The 14822-nt window shown below is 45.8% G+C and overlaps 1 protein-coding gene across 6 annotated transcripts in view; it reads left to right on the forward strand.

Moving 5' to 3' along the window:
* PITPNC1 (phosphatidylinositol transfer protein cytoplasmic 1) overlaps nt 1–14822 on the forward strand; it is a 257331-nt gene that overhangs the window by 103677 nt on the left and 138832 nt on the right. The window contains exon 1 of one of the 6 annotated variants that reach the window (XM_047081566.1): nt 2661–2678. The exons of 3 other annotated variants lie outside the window; for them this stretch is intronic. In XM_047081566.1, the coding sequence (XP_046937522.1) occupies nt 2676–2678 (3 nt within the window). In that variant the 5' untranslated portion in view covers nt 2661–2675. Of the gene's footprint in view, nt 1–2660; nt 2679–10776; nt 12261–14822 lie in introns of those variants that run through there. 2 more of the 6 variants (XM_047081565.1, XM_047081561.1) reach the window with 2 other exon arrangements.

Raw genomic sequence — 14822 nt, forward strand, 5'->3', positions numbered from 1 at the left:
ATCTTCCCGAATTTTTCTTGCTTCCTCTCTCCCTTAATTGTTGGGTCCTCCTGAGTACTGTGCTCTGTCCCCATGATTCCCCAGCTATACCCACCTTCAGAATGCTGTTGGTTTCAGTCCCGAGCTCCAGCCCGGATCTCTTTCTTTGGCTCAAAGACTCCAAACCAGTATGTGTTTAATTATGTCCAGTTCACCTTCACCTGCTGACTCCCCAGCCTCCCAGAAATGTCTTTCTTCCCACGTCTGCCTCTCTCTCTCCTCTATCTAGACCCTGGGCATAGTCTCCATTTCCCCATCCTACCCGTTCCTGAAGCCCGAAACTTGGCATGTCCCCACAAAAGACGCAGAAGGACAAATATTGTGTGATTCTACTTAAAAAAGATCCCTAGAATAGTCGAATTCATAGAGACAGAAATTAGAACAGTGGTTGCCAGGGGCTGGGAAGGGAGGGAATGGGGAGTGAGATTTTAATGGGGACAGAATTTCTGTTTGGGGATGATAAAAAAGGTTGGTGATGGTTGCACAATATTGTAACAGTAATTAATGCCACTGAATGGTACACTAAAAAATGGTTAAAATGGTCAGTTTTATGTTGTGTATATATTACCACAATTAAAAAAATTTTTTAAATAATAAAGCCCGTTTGGCCTGGTTTGAATTAGTTTCTCCCGGTCTTATTTGACAATGGAAGCCTGTATCAAAAGAAAAAAGTGTTCTAAAGTATAACATACATTCGCATCATTTAGATGTTGAAGGAACACGCTTTGGGCAACGTTCCCACATTTTTGGGAACAGAGAAGAGGAATTAAGTTCCTCATTGCCTCACACCCTGTTGGAACTCAATGCATTTCCTTCAGAAACGTTATTAGAAATGGTGATTAGGCTTTTCCTTAGGGCCAGCTAGTTTCTGTGCCGACCTAATATCGTTATTTCTATGGGAGAGGGTATTTGGAGCTTTAGCCTGAAAAGGAAATTCTAGAACACTGTTCACTCAAATTGGAGAGAGATTTCTTTCGACGGGTCTAAGTGCACAGTCTGCTCGCTTTATTTTTTGAAGGATAGGCGGTTCCACCTGTTTTGGGGGTAACTTCCAGTTTCTGGTCACTGTCACCAGTCTGGAGGTGTTGAAACTCAGGTTTGAGCACAGGGAATTGTGTGAGTGAAGAGGTGCCGAAATGGGCAGCTTGGGGCGTTGCATTTCTTCCTCCGTTCGCCTCTGTCTCAGGACCCAGACCCATCTGGGTCTGAGGCAGGAAGTACTTTAGAGGCTCCGCCCACTTGAAGGCTTCATGTCTTAAACCCACCTGCAGATCTGAGAATCAGAGCCACACTCAGGTTCCGTTGGCGACCGTGTTGCTCGCTTTCAGGACCACCCTGACCTGGCCTTGTCACTGACTCCTATATCCTGAGATGTTCAGAAGTGACATGCTCACCCTCTTCTTTCTGAGCCCCCTTCCTGCCCTGCTTAGCTGACCTTTTGCTTTGGTTGCCTTTCTGAATTTCTTTCGGGAATCCATCTAATGCCCCAAGCCTGCACATCTCAAGAGGGTGCCCTTGTGCAGTGCACAACCTGTGTGGCTGACCATGTCCTAAAGACTCCCAGGTCTTTGTCTATCTACCTCCTCCCCAGGAACTGGAATCCTGCCCTGAAATTTCAGCATAGGGCCACGTTTCTAATGTCAGCTTATTTCTTTACTTGGAATGTACATGCTTCTTGTGAAAACTTCCAACCTTATAGAAGTAACATTTCCCACAATCCTCTCTTAGGTAATTGCGATTAAAAATTGGCTATATATATATTCTTTTAGGGTTTTTTTTCCCCCCTCCCTTTTCAGGTACTGGTAGGCATGTCTGTACTTTTTTCTCATGTGTATGCACTTGACTGAAACTCTTCCTATTCCTACTATTTTGCAGTTACTTTTTTTTCCCACTTAACTATGCATCTGGGACATCTTTCCATTTTGGCAAGTAGAGATCTCTTTCATGATTTAATGTCTGTATTGTATTTCATTATTTGGATGTCCCTTGATTTATCTAAGCGGTCCCACTGATGGACAACTGGAGTTTTTCCAGCTTTTTTTCTACTGCATATCATGTAGCCGTGAAGAATCTTAAGCATATAAATCTTTGCACAATTGCATAAGAGCTTCTCTGGAAGAAATTCCTAGGTAGAGTAGCTAGGTCAAACAGTATAAACATCTTAAATTTTAATCACTGGATCATCTTCCTAACCACCTTGCTCCCCCCAGCAGTGTGGTTCAGGATTTGTTCCCTCCACCTCACCAACACTGGGTAGCCTTTTAAATCTTTACTAATCTGATAGGTGTTGAGTTTGCACTAAACATTTTTTTTTTCACTTGTTCCCTCATTGCTAAACTGAGGCGATACCGGTGACCCGAGGTTAAAAGTTTTACGTTTTTCCCTTGCTTATGGGCCCGTTTTATTTCATTAGGTTCCCGCCCAGACCTCTGACTATACACTTTTATTCTATATTTCAGTCCGTTCTCTCCTTCAGACCACTCCCTGCCTCAAAGCTGCAGAGCGATGCCCAGCCCAGGACTTGCAGCAGGAAAGACTCGGGTCACCCCCCAGCTCCACAGATGGCGTGACCTTTGACGCTTTCCTTAACTTCTGTGTGCCCCGCCCCCGCCCCATGTCCTCATTTGAAAACTGAGATGGTAATTTGTCTTTCAGGATTAAATGGGGTAATTTTTATGTAAAGCACTTAGCCCTTGCCTCTTACAGTGTAAATGTTCAGGAAATACTAATCACTGTTATTATTGTTCTAATAAGTTGTGCCCTTTGTTTTCTAACTTAAGCTTTCTGACCAGTAGCAATATTGAGATGGCGAAGGATTTACGGTGCTCAGATATTTACAGTGTTTTATATCTTCCCCTTTCCCATAACCGCCCTGAGCCTCAAGCGCTAATGAAGTTGCTTGCCTCTAAATGTCACCCTTGGCAGCATGATTCTGACCAAGCACCTCCGTTCTTTGTTTTTATCGTAACTGAGTTACATGTAATTGGAGGTTAAAACCATATGGCTAAAGGTAGCTGCTTACCAATTTTTTATGTTTATTCAGGGTGTTGTGAGGTTTGTGACTTAAAAAAATTTTTTTTAATGTTTATTTATTTTTGAGAGAGAGAGAGACACACACACACACACACACACACACACACACACACGGAGTGCGATTGGGGGAGGGGCAGAGAGAGAGGGAGACACAGAATCCAAAGCAGGCTCCAGGCTCTGAGCTGTCAGCACAGAGCCCGACGCGGAGCTCGAACCCACCGAGGGCAAGATCATGACCTGAGCAGGAGTCAGTTGCTTAACCAACTGAGCCACCCAGGCGCCCCTGTGTTTTGTTTTGTTTCGTTTTGTTTTAATCTGAGCCAACATTTAGAAGTTAGGCCATTCATATAAAAATCTAGATTTCTAGCTTTTCTGGAGAAATATTTTGGAGATGTTGGCAAGCATCCACGAGAGCTGGGTTGCTGCTACCTTCTGTAGACGGGGCATGGGTTCTCCAGGTTTCCATGCCATGCCGTTTTCTGTCCTCTCCAACCCGTGCAGCTGGGTATCGTTGGTAATTCATCACCACAAGGCCCTGTTGTTTTCGAAACCATAGAGGAATATTTCTTGGTACCCATGTACCAAGGTAAAAATATTAAAACAAGCATATTTCTATGTATAGGCGAGTGATATTCCCAAGTGTTTAATTTGCTGAGGAATGATGTCGTTTTAGCCATTGGTTTCATTCACTGACTCCACCCCACCTGCCAAGGCAATGAACATGTGATTCATGTATGAATCAGTTCTAACAGCCTGCCCCTACAGGGCTTTCTTTCTCACTTTCTCTCCTCCTGTTACCCCAGTAGTTCTCAGTCTTAAACTGGACGTTTTTTAAAAATACTCAGGCCTGGGTGTTGGGGTGTTTTACCCTCTGCCTCACTGCTTTCCTAAAGAGCGGAAGAACCTTCTTGGAGGGGTCAAGAGAGGAACGTCTATTGGACTTCTGTCTAGGAGCGTCATCTGTCTTCCTTGGCGTATACCGTCTCTTGGGAACTCCAGGATTCCCCTCAGAACTGCGGGTTGTAAGTTCTGGGATTCTTGGACTCTGAGGTTGCCCTGCCTGGAAGGCCAAATGGGCGAATGAGACTGGCCATGCCCTAGTTCTCATAAAGGAGAGGAGCACTCCCATTCTTTTCTTTCCTGTGTTCTCTTCTTTTGTTTGTTTGTTTGTTTATTTTTTGGTGTTTATTTATTTTTGAGAGAGACAGAGACAGAATGCAAGTGGGTTAGGGGCAGAGAGAGAGGGAGACACAGAATCCGAAGCAGGCTCCAGGCTCTGAGCAGGCAGCACAGAGCCCGACGCGGGGCTTTGGACCCATGAGCTATGAGATCATGACCCGAGCCGAAGCCGGACACTCAACCGACTGAGCCATCCAGGCGCCCCTTTCCTGTGTTCTTTTCCTTGGATCCACCCTTTGGTCTCAGAGTAACAACGTAGGGCCGGGCTCTGACCGTGGACTGGGGATGGTGCAGCCGTGCCACGTGTGTGGCTGTAGGCCCTGGCACAGCTCTCCCTGGGCAACAAGAACCTACCAGCTCCAGGTGGTGGAGGCCCATTCACCGGGGCTTGGGGTCCACATTGGGGTTGAGGCCAAAGCTTCACCCAGTGGGTATCCGTACTCACTCAACTGGAGCTACCTCTTGGCCCGTTGCCCCCCAAATGTGGTCAGTTGGGGACCTGGGTGCCACCATCAAACCCGAGTATCCTAGTACTGACCCCTCGCGCCTCCCTGCCAGCACATACAGAACGAAATACTCCACTTGTGCTCCCAGACAGCCTGCCCTTCCTTTTAGAGTGTTTATATTTTACCATCATTTTTTGTTTACATGTCTCTTTCCCTTACTGGAATCTAAGCTCCCTGATTGCCTGTTACCATATTAATGTCCTTGGTACCCAGGACATAACTGATGTTCCATAAATATTTCCTAAGGGATTTAGGTCTTAAAAATTTTATTGACTTTTGCTATATGAAAAACTTCTCTGGGTGCCATGGGAATATAAGAAGGTCAAAATGCAGTTTGTATTCTGAAGGAGTTCATTATCCAGTTATCAACCTTCATTTATACATTCAGTTATTCAACATTTCTTTCTTTCTTTTTTTTTCCTAAGTAATCTGTACACCCAGTGTGGGGCTTGACCTCACAGCCCTGAGATCAAGAGTCGGGTGCTGCATTGACCAAGCCGGCCAGGCGCCCCCAGTTCTGCAACACTTCTAAGGTCTGGCTAGCTTGGCCCTGGGGATGTAAAGTTACCGAGGTGTGTAGCCTAGTGTCAAGTGGCTTCCAGTCTAGTAGGGGAGACAGAAAACGATATAAAACACACACGCCATAATGTGGAAGTGCAATGATACAATTTCTAGTAATGGTTAAATATATAGAGTAAAACATAAGTAGCTCAAAACCATAAGGGAAGAACTATCACAAAGCAGTGCATGGCTTACGTGGTTGTTAGGGGGAAATAAAGCTCAACTTTCCTATCGGAGACCAAGGGCCACTTAGAAGTGTCTGCTGGGAATGGGACTCCACTGTGAAATCAGTGATCCATGGCATGTGGCAGTACAGCAAAGGCCCTGAGAAAGCCTGCATTAAAAAACCCATCCAGGGGCCCCGGTGGCTCGGCCGCTTAAGCGTCCAACTCTTGGTCTCAGCTCAGGTCATGATCTTGAGGTTCGTGAGTTCGAGCCCCGCGTGGGGCTCTGTACGAATGGTGCGGGAGCCTGTGTGGAATTCTGTCTCTGCTCTCTGCTCCTCCCCTGCTTGTGTTTTCTCTCTCTCTCTCTCAAAATAAATAAATAAACTAAATAAAAAAAAATTAAAAAAAAAAACCCATCCAACTCTGTTTGACTTAGTGTTTCCCACACTCAGTTGAAACAGTCACTCACTTGACTGTGGAGCTCTTTTTCCCTCACCATTTTAACATCCTTTGGAACTGTCATGCCTTCAAATCATTGAGGGAAATGCCAGTGTAGGTACCATCTGTAATTAGACAGTCGGTGGGTCTTCATGTTTTGGGGGCGCATGGACCTTTTTAGAATTAATGGTCGGGGGGAGGATTGTACACCATCTATGCGTTCCTTGAAGCCTGTCCAAGACCGCTGTCCATGGTCAGGGACGGAAAAGAAGGGAGCAGATCCCAGTAAGAGGGATGCCTGTGGACCAGGACAAAAGAGGCTGGAAAAGATGGTCCTGGATCAATGCCAGTCACTTTGGAAGGGGGTGGGGAGAGGTTGTGCAGGGAGAGGGGGCCACAGCGGAGTCGGGGAGGCCAGCTGCGTAAAGGCTGAAATGCCTGGCACAGAACAGCAGTCCTTAACGACCAACTGACTATGAAGGTCAAGGGAGAGCCAAGGCCAAAGATGACTTTACTGACAGAGACTAGCGTTCTAGTAGGATTATGTACAGAAAACAGCAACTTCTTGCGGCTGAAACTTCATTCAACATGTCAAAACCGATGTCGGTGTCGTGTTGAAATGCCCCAACTGGCCTTTATTAACCAGTGCCGAATCTCCCAAGTGAAAATTCACTGTAAGAACCGAATTCGCCATCTAACTGGGCATCCTACCTTGAACAGTTAAAAATCAGATTGGTCTGACTTCTAATTTTAGAAGGAATCAGGCTGACCTTCATTGCGCTGTTGCTAACTGGAGCCCGTTACCTGGGTGACTAGATTTACAATATGTCAGTATGCAAATACCATCTGCCCAAGAGGAGGAAGGAAGAAAGGCCTTCCTCCTCTGGGGGGTTGTCAGCAGTTCTGGAACTGTCTTCCTCTGGGAATGGGGCGGAGGGCAGAGAAAGAAGAGAAAGGAAAACCAGGGACGACGTGATTTTTCCAGGAGTTTGTGGTTTGCCTTGTGGACAGTCCTATAAGGCACAGTATTAGGGGGCGATCTATAGGTGGGGTTGAGATTTTACCTTGCTTCTGGAGGAGTGAGCAGAAAGGGTCATATATACTATACACCCAGTGTGTCCCCAAACCCTCTGATACTACACACCCAGTGTGTCCCCAAACCCTCTGATTCAGATCCCTTGCAATAGCTTAATGAAGTCTTTGAATAGATGATTCTGTCCTCCACAGCGCATTTAGGAATCGAATTTCCAATTGACAGGAGCGTATGAGCTAGATAGGGAACCCGCTGCCTTTCTTGGGCGCGCTCTCATGAAGGGTGAACTAGAAGGGGATAGCCCATTTCATTTTCCTGCACGATGGGTTGACTGGGTGAGCCGAAGGGATTTTCTCCCATAGAATCTCTATATTCAGCCCTCGTCCTGTGTGTTGTTCCAGGCTGGGGTTTAGAATCCCATTTGGAAACATTCAAATCCGAAGGCAGGCAACCTCTCTTCCTTTTCGTGAAATAACTGTCACATCAGCCGTCGGCTCCAGAAATGTCTCCCACCCACGCATTTTGTGCGTCCAAATTAGATGGACTCATTAATTTAAATTTTTACTTTAAAATCTCGGGGATTTCTGTGAGTGGGTATGCTTCTTTTAATTGCCGTGTGTCACGATGTGTGTAGGAGGAAGGCTTTCCAGGACGAGGGCTGAGAACCTTGGGCTGCTGGCTTCTAATTTTGTCCCCGCTGGTAACTCCCCCTGTGACCTCTTCTCTCCTTGCTCTCTTTGGTACTGCTGTCTCCCACCTCTTTAAAAAACTCTTCCTAATATCAACCTGAAACTGTCAGCAGCACGGGAGGGTGAGGAAACTCAACGTTCCTTACAGGGTACTTTTTCCAGCCTTATAAATAAATAACCTTTTATCTGTTTGCCACCCAAGTGGCCAAGGAGATTATGCCAGAGACAGGGGACAGTGAATCCTGGAGCCGGACTCCCTGGGTTCAAATCCCAACTCAACTGCTTCATAGCTTTGGGCAAGTTGTGCAGCCTGTCTGTGCACCAGTTTCCTTATCTGTAAAATGGGGATAAAAATACTTAACCTACCTTGGGGCGCCTGGCTGGCTTAGAAGAGCATGCAACTCTTGATCTCGGGGTTGTGAGTTCAAGCCCCATGTTGGGTGTAGAGATTACTTTGTTTGTTTTGAGAGAGAGAGAGAGAGAGAGAGAGAGAGCGAGCAAGCCAAGGGGCGGGGGGCAGAGAAAGCGGGAGAGAGAAATCCCAAGCAGGCTCCACACTTGTAGCACAGAGCCCGAAGCAGGGCTCGAACTCACAAACTGTGAGATCATGACCTGAGCCGAAAGCAAGAGTCGGACGCTTAACTGACTGAGCCACCCCGGCACCTGGGTGTAGGGATTACTTAAACATAAAAATCTTCAAAACAAAACAAAACACAAAACACTTACCTACCTCAAAGGATTGTTAAGGATTGAAGACGTATAAACAGTTTAGAACCATGCTGACCTAGGGAAGTTAGAACAGGGTGGTGGCTTTTATTTTTGTTATTATTTTGTATTTTTATTATTTTATTTTATTATTGTTACTTTTTATTTTTATTATTATTATTATTATTTCTGTTGTGCATCGTCAGGGCTCCTGGGAAGAAGTGACGTTTTGCTGTGGGCAAGGAAGTGTGTAGGATTTGCTCGTAGGCTGTGACCTCCCTCCCTCTTCTTGCCAAGCTAGTGCCATCTAGGCACAGGTGAAGCCTTTTTTCCCAAGAGACGCCTCCTGGATAACCACAGACCCCGCTGCTCTACCCCATTCCTAACTCCTTCTCCACTTTCCGTCTGTGCCACATAATCCATAGATTTGGGTGTGCTACTGTAGCTTCTAACAGTCTGCTGTGTCCAGTTTAGCTCTCCGTTGGTGATGAAAAGAGGCCATGTGGCTGCATAGTTGCCCATGGTATTTGTCCATTGGATGTGCCCACGTGTAAAATAACGGTGACAGAAGCAAAGAAAACCTTACCCTTCCGTAGCTTACTCTTGGCTTTCGAAGTCACTTGTTTGACTTTTCTCGTTTCTACAAGTAACTTAACACCTATCACCCAAAAAGTAAGGATGACACGTTATCGGCAGGGATGTAAAATGGGGCAGCTGCTGCGGAGAACAGTTTGACGGTTCCTCAACAGGCTAAACACAGAGTTGCCATGTGGCCTAGCCATTCCACCCCTAGGTGTCTACCCAAGAGAACTGAAGACGTGTGACCTATGTCCACACAAAGGCTGGTACACATTATGTTTATAGCAGCATTATTTCTACTACCCCAAAAGTGGAAACAACCCAGATGTCTATCAGCTGAGGAATGAATGAACAAAATATGGTGTTTCCATGCAATGGAACATTATTTGGTTTTTTTAAAAAAAAAAAAAAAAAGGAAGGAAGGAAATACTGATATATACTACAACATGGATGAATCTTAAAAACATGATTCTAGGGGCCCCTGGGGGGCTTAGTCGTTTGAGCTTCTGACTTTGGCTCGGGTCATGGTCTCGCAGTTCGTGAGTTCAAGCCCCACATCAGGCTCTCTGCTCTCCGCAGCAGAGCCCGTTTCAGAAACTGTCCCTGTCTCTCTTTGTCCCTCCGCTGCTTTTACTCTCTGTCTCTGTCTCTCTCTCAAAAATAAATAAACATTAAAAAAATATTCTAAATTAAAGAAGTAGTCACAAAAGGCCACATGTTGAATGATACCCTCTGTATAAAATATCCAGAGTAGGCATATCCATAGAGACAGAACATACGTTGGTGGTTGATAGGAGCTGGGAGGAGGGAAGGGTGGGGTGTGACTGAAAATGTTCCGGAACTAGATAGCGGTGATAGTTGTACAGCCCTGTGAATGTACTAAAAACCACTGAATTGTGTACTCGAAAAAAAAAAAAAAGGTATGAGAAGATCTGTATAATCTATTGCAGAGTTTCAAGTCATTTCCAGGGTTACTTTTTCAAGAGTAGCTGTCACCTGAAAGAGAATAAGAAGTGACTTACTTAATTTGCAAGAAAAAAAAAAAAAAAGAAAAATTAAAATTACCAAGAATGGCTTTTTCACCCCAAACCTTTGAATATAAACCATACACACGTGTTATAAGTCAGTTCTCAGGACTCAGTTATTTACTTGAACACCAATGTTTGTAACAGCATTACTCACAAAAATAGCCAAAGGGCAGAAACAACCCAAATATCCATCAGCAGATGTATGGATAAACAAAATGTGGTCTGTCCATACAATGGACTATTAGCCTTAAAAAGCAATGAAATTCTGACACTCGCTACGACATGGATGAACCTTGAAGACATTATGCCCAAGTGGAAGAAGCCGGACACAAAAGGACACACACATGTTGTGTGATTCCATTCATACGAGGTACCTAGAATGGCCAAGTCCATACATAGAGACAGACAGGAGATTAGAGGTCGTGGGGGTGGGAGGAGGAGTTGGGAGGGATTGGAAGTTGTTGTCCCATGAGTTATGGAGTTTCTTCTTGAGATGATGAAAAAGTCTGGGAATGGGTGGTGGTCGTGGTCAAACAATATTGTGAATGTACTTAACACCACTGAATTGTACATTTAAAAATAGTTAAAACGATGGAGCGCCTGGGTGGCTCAGTCGGCTAAGCGTCCGACTTCGGCTCAGGTCATGATCTCTCTCAGTTTGTGAGTTCGAGTCCCGTGTCGGGCTCTGTGCTGACAGTTCGGAGCTTGGAGCCTGCTTTGGATTGATTCTGTGTCTCCCTCTCTGCCCCTCCCCCACTTGTGCTCCATTTCTCAAAAATGAATAAATGTAAAAAAAAATTTTTTTTAAATAGTTAAAACGGTCGATTTTGGTAATGTATATTTTACCACAGTAAAAAAAGGGGGGGGGGGTAAGGATCCTATGAAGACCAACACTTCCTGCTCCTCATTTTGTTTGTCACATTCTCTTTGCTGTCAACCCTTTGAAACTCGATACATTCTCTTTCATCCTGGTGTTGCCTTGGGGACTTGTTGGGGGGGGGGGTTGCCGGAACAAGGATACAGAGAGTCAGAAGGGCCACCGGTTGGCCTCAAAGGTGCCGGTTGATAAACTACCTCCCCAGGTCATAAATCCAGAATGCAAGAGGAGCTCAGAAGATAGATTTCTTAACGTAGTAATTTCTGAAATTGTACCCGATTTCCTCTGTCTTGCCTATTTCATTCAGTGTCTCAGGAGAGCAGGATTTGACTGCCCTTTGCCTTTCTCTATCAGTTATCTGCTTCTTTTAAGCAAGGACGAAACACCCTCAGGCTGCCATTGCCATTAACGAATAGTGCCTTCCCTGCAGCCAGCCACGTACCCTACAAATGCCGGCTGCCTCTGGGCTACAGGTACCATGAGTGTGCAGCCTGGGGCCTCTCTTCCAAAGCGAGGCGAAGAAAGGTATTGGAACTTTCCATACTTAGATCCCCGGTTACAACCTGGTCGTAACTCTCCGCATTGCTAGACAGTTCGCAGAGGCAGCTAACACTTAAGCAAACAAAGGAGTTCGGTGACCTTCAAATGTTATTCTAGGCATGAAGTGGCTTGAATAACTCTTTCAACACAGCGAGAACTCCCATTGTTCAGTTGTATATGAAGCAGCAAGTGCTTTTCTTTGCATTCAATTGCGCTTCTGTTCTCAGAAGGTCTCAAAGACACTAAAACTAATTGCTATCATTCCTGCAAGTCTATTTCAACTTTTAGCCAGTACAACAGCTTCCCTGGATGCTACTGGTCATTTTCCTAAAAGATGGATAGGTGCCATGATAGGTTTCGCAAACAGGAAAGACCCTAATTCTGGAAAGACCCTGTTGCTTGCATAGTAGACGGACCGCTCTCCCTTTGGTTATGGGGCCAAAGTTAAGGAGAGGAGCACTGGCAAGGGGGAAGCAAGGAGAAGGTGCAGGATTCATTTCCCAGGACAGTCCTGTCTCAGTCTTTCCCCTTTAGGGCCTTGTGATTGGCTGTGGGTTTATGTTCAGTAGTAAACACAAGTGCCTTGATTGCTTTCCCGAGGTCAGACCTGTCCCCAGACCTCTCTCCACTTATCTGAGTTGCGGTTGGTTTCGCAGCAAACGGTCTGATGGCTGAGATGGAAGCTTCCGCTTCTTACAGCGCAGAGCCTTCTGCCTTCACGGCGGAGCTCGTGTGGAAACCCTCCTCTTCGCCAGAGACGAGGTCTGTCTTGTTCCTAGCTCTGCTTCCAGCGCCTCCGGGGCCTGGCACACACCGAGTGCTTGTTCAGTGCACAAGCCAGGACGGACAAGGCTCTCCAGCACCAAGGCTTGTCCCCACAACCACGGTATGGAGAAATCTCGCGTTCTGCCGTGAAGGCCAGCTACCCCTGTGGCCTTGAGTTGAGTTCTAGCATGTCCTATCTTTGGTTCTTCATGGCAGTCAATAATGACTGATTCGTTCAGCTTCATATATATATACACACACACACACATATATATATTTAAAAAATTTTTTAATGTTTATTTATTTTTGAGAGAGAGAGAGAGAGAGAGAGAGAGAAAGAGAGACAGAGCTCGAGAGGGGAAGGGCCAGAGAGGGAGACACAGAATCGGAAGCAGGCTCCAGGCCCCGAGCTGTGAGCTGTCAGCACAGAGCCCGATGCAGGGCTTGAACTCACGAACCATGAGATCATGACTTGAGCCGAAGTTGGATGCTTAATGGACTGGACCACCCAGGTGTGTGTGTGTGTGTGTGTGTGTGTGTGTATATATATATATATATATATATATATATATATATACCTATGTACATATGTGTATATATATATATGTACATATATATATACGTACATATATATGTACCTATGTATAATATTAACATATTTTAATGTTTATTTATTTTTGAGAAAGTGAGAGAGAGAGCAAGGAGGGGCAGGGAGAGAGAGGGAGACAGAATCCCAAGCAGGCTCCATGCTGTCAGCACAGAGCCCGACGCGGGGCTTGAACCCACGAACCAGGAGATCGTGACCAGAGCTGAAACCAAGAGTCGGACGCTTAACCGACTGAGCCACCCAGGGGCCCCAGCTTCTCATTTATAAACACGAGGGGATGACCCCTCCTGCTCGAGCTGATGCTCATAAAGTGGCCGAGATGCGCTGCACCTTACCAGTTGGGCTGTTCAATATTGGCATCAAATGAATTCTTGGGGCTAGAATACCACCCCAAAGGCGAGCCAGTGTTGGAAGGGGCAGATCAAATGTGCACTCTTGCTTTTTCCTGCACTGTGAAGAATGTAGCTACCTTCCCTTACGGGGTCAGGTAGATTACGCCGAGCGTCCTGGAAATGATTTGCAGTCTTGGGGCAGCCACGGGTTGCAGACTTCTGCTTGCACCAGCATAAAGCCTATCCTGAGCCCTTCCCTTGGCGTTAAATTGCTCTATTTCTATTCAGTTGGGTCCAAAACTTAGGACGGGTTAAGCATCGGTGTATGATGCTATTTCTATGGGTTTGTCACAAAAGGTTTTTTTTTTTTTTTTTGAATTAAAGTCCATCACCCAGCTCCTCCTTAAATCTTTTTATCAGCTTTTTCATTCCTGCACCCTGGCATAATGACACAGGTATTCCATAAACAAGACACCTCAGAGGGCTGCTTATAAAAATCCAGGAGGAAAGATAAATATGCGATGATGCACTGATATCTTGAAAATATGAGCTGCAAGTTTGTATTTTCCTTGTGGGATCGGATATTGGTTTTCGTGGTTTATTGACCTGGCAGGGAGATCTGACGAAACACCGGAGAACCTTACACCTTTGTTTTTTGGGTTTTTTTTGAAACCTCCTTGTCTGCTTGGAGAAATGTGGACATTGAATCACAGAGTCAGAAAGACTAAGGGGTTGGCAGCCGTGTCCTTGTGGAACCCAAGTCAGATCCAGCCCTTGGTAGCAAAAGCACGCACTACCTTTCCAAAAGGAAAGGATTTGGAATTGGTCTTGCTGTAGAGTTGCTCTCAGTCGGAGCCCCAGGCTGACTAGCAAATGGAGGGGGAGGGTCATGAAATGAGACGGTCCTTTCTCAATAAGGAGCTGGTGTTTTCATGGACGCATGTTAGGGATGGGGGGATCAGCATGCATTTTGTATTTAATCATTCTTTCTGGACTGTCAGCGTCTTTGCAAGTCGTCATAGTCAAACCGTGTTACTTGGGAGCATCGTTACTGTGAACCCTTCAGAATGTCAATATCAAGGACATTTAACTCAGGGCACCTGGGTGGCTCAGTCGGTTAAGCAGCCAACTTCATCTCGCGGTTCATGAGTTGGAGCCCCAGGTCAGGCTCTGTGCCGACAGCTTAGAGCCCGGAGCCAGCTTCAGATTCTGTGTGTGTGTGTGTGTGTGTGTGTGTGTGTGTGTGTGTGCGCGTGCGCGTGTGTCTCTCTCTCTGTGCCCCTCCCCTGTTCATGCTCTGTCTCTCTTCCTCTCAAAAATAAATAAACATTAAAAAATAACAATAATAAAGACATTTAACTCTAGGGCATCACGAGCCAGACAAGTAACCAGCAGGGCAGGAATCGGGCATTCATGCAACATTGTCTCTGAGAGAAGTCCTTTTCTAAAGTTCTCAAATTTAGAGAACTTTAGAACTTTCTAAAGTTCTCAAATTTAGAGAACTGTGTTGGCACAGCCCAACACCCTCAAATTAGCGTCCAAACCAAAGATCCATCAAATGTAAAAGTCCCTGTCCTTAAATATTTTTTCTTTTTCATAGTGAAAAAGACAGACTCGGGGCGCCTGGGTGGCGCAGTCAGTTAAGCGTCCGACTTCAGCCAGGTCACGATCTCGCGGTCCGCGAGTTCGAGCCCCGCGTCAGGCTCTGGGCTGATGGCTCAGAGCCTGGAGCCTGTTTCTGATT

The sequence above is a fragment of the Lynx rufus genome, unplaced genomic scaffold (genome assembly GCF_022079265.1).
Source record: "Lynx rufus isolate CCGP_SWC_20201006 ecotype Redwood Valley unplaced genomic scaffold, mLynRuf1.p SCAF_18, whole genome shotgun sequence".
Taxonomy (NCBI): Eukaryota; Metazoa; Chordata; class Mammalia; order Carnivora; family Felidae; genus Lynx; species Lynx rufus.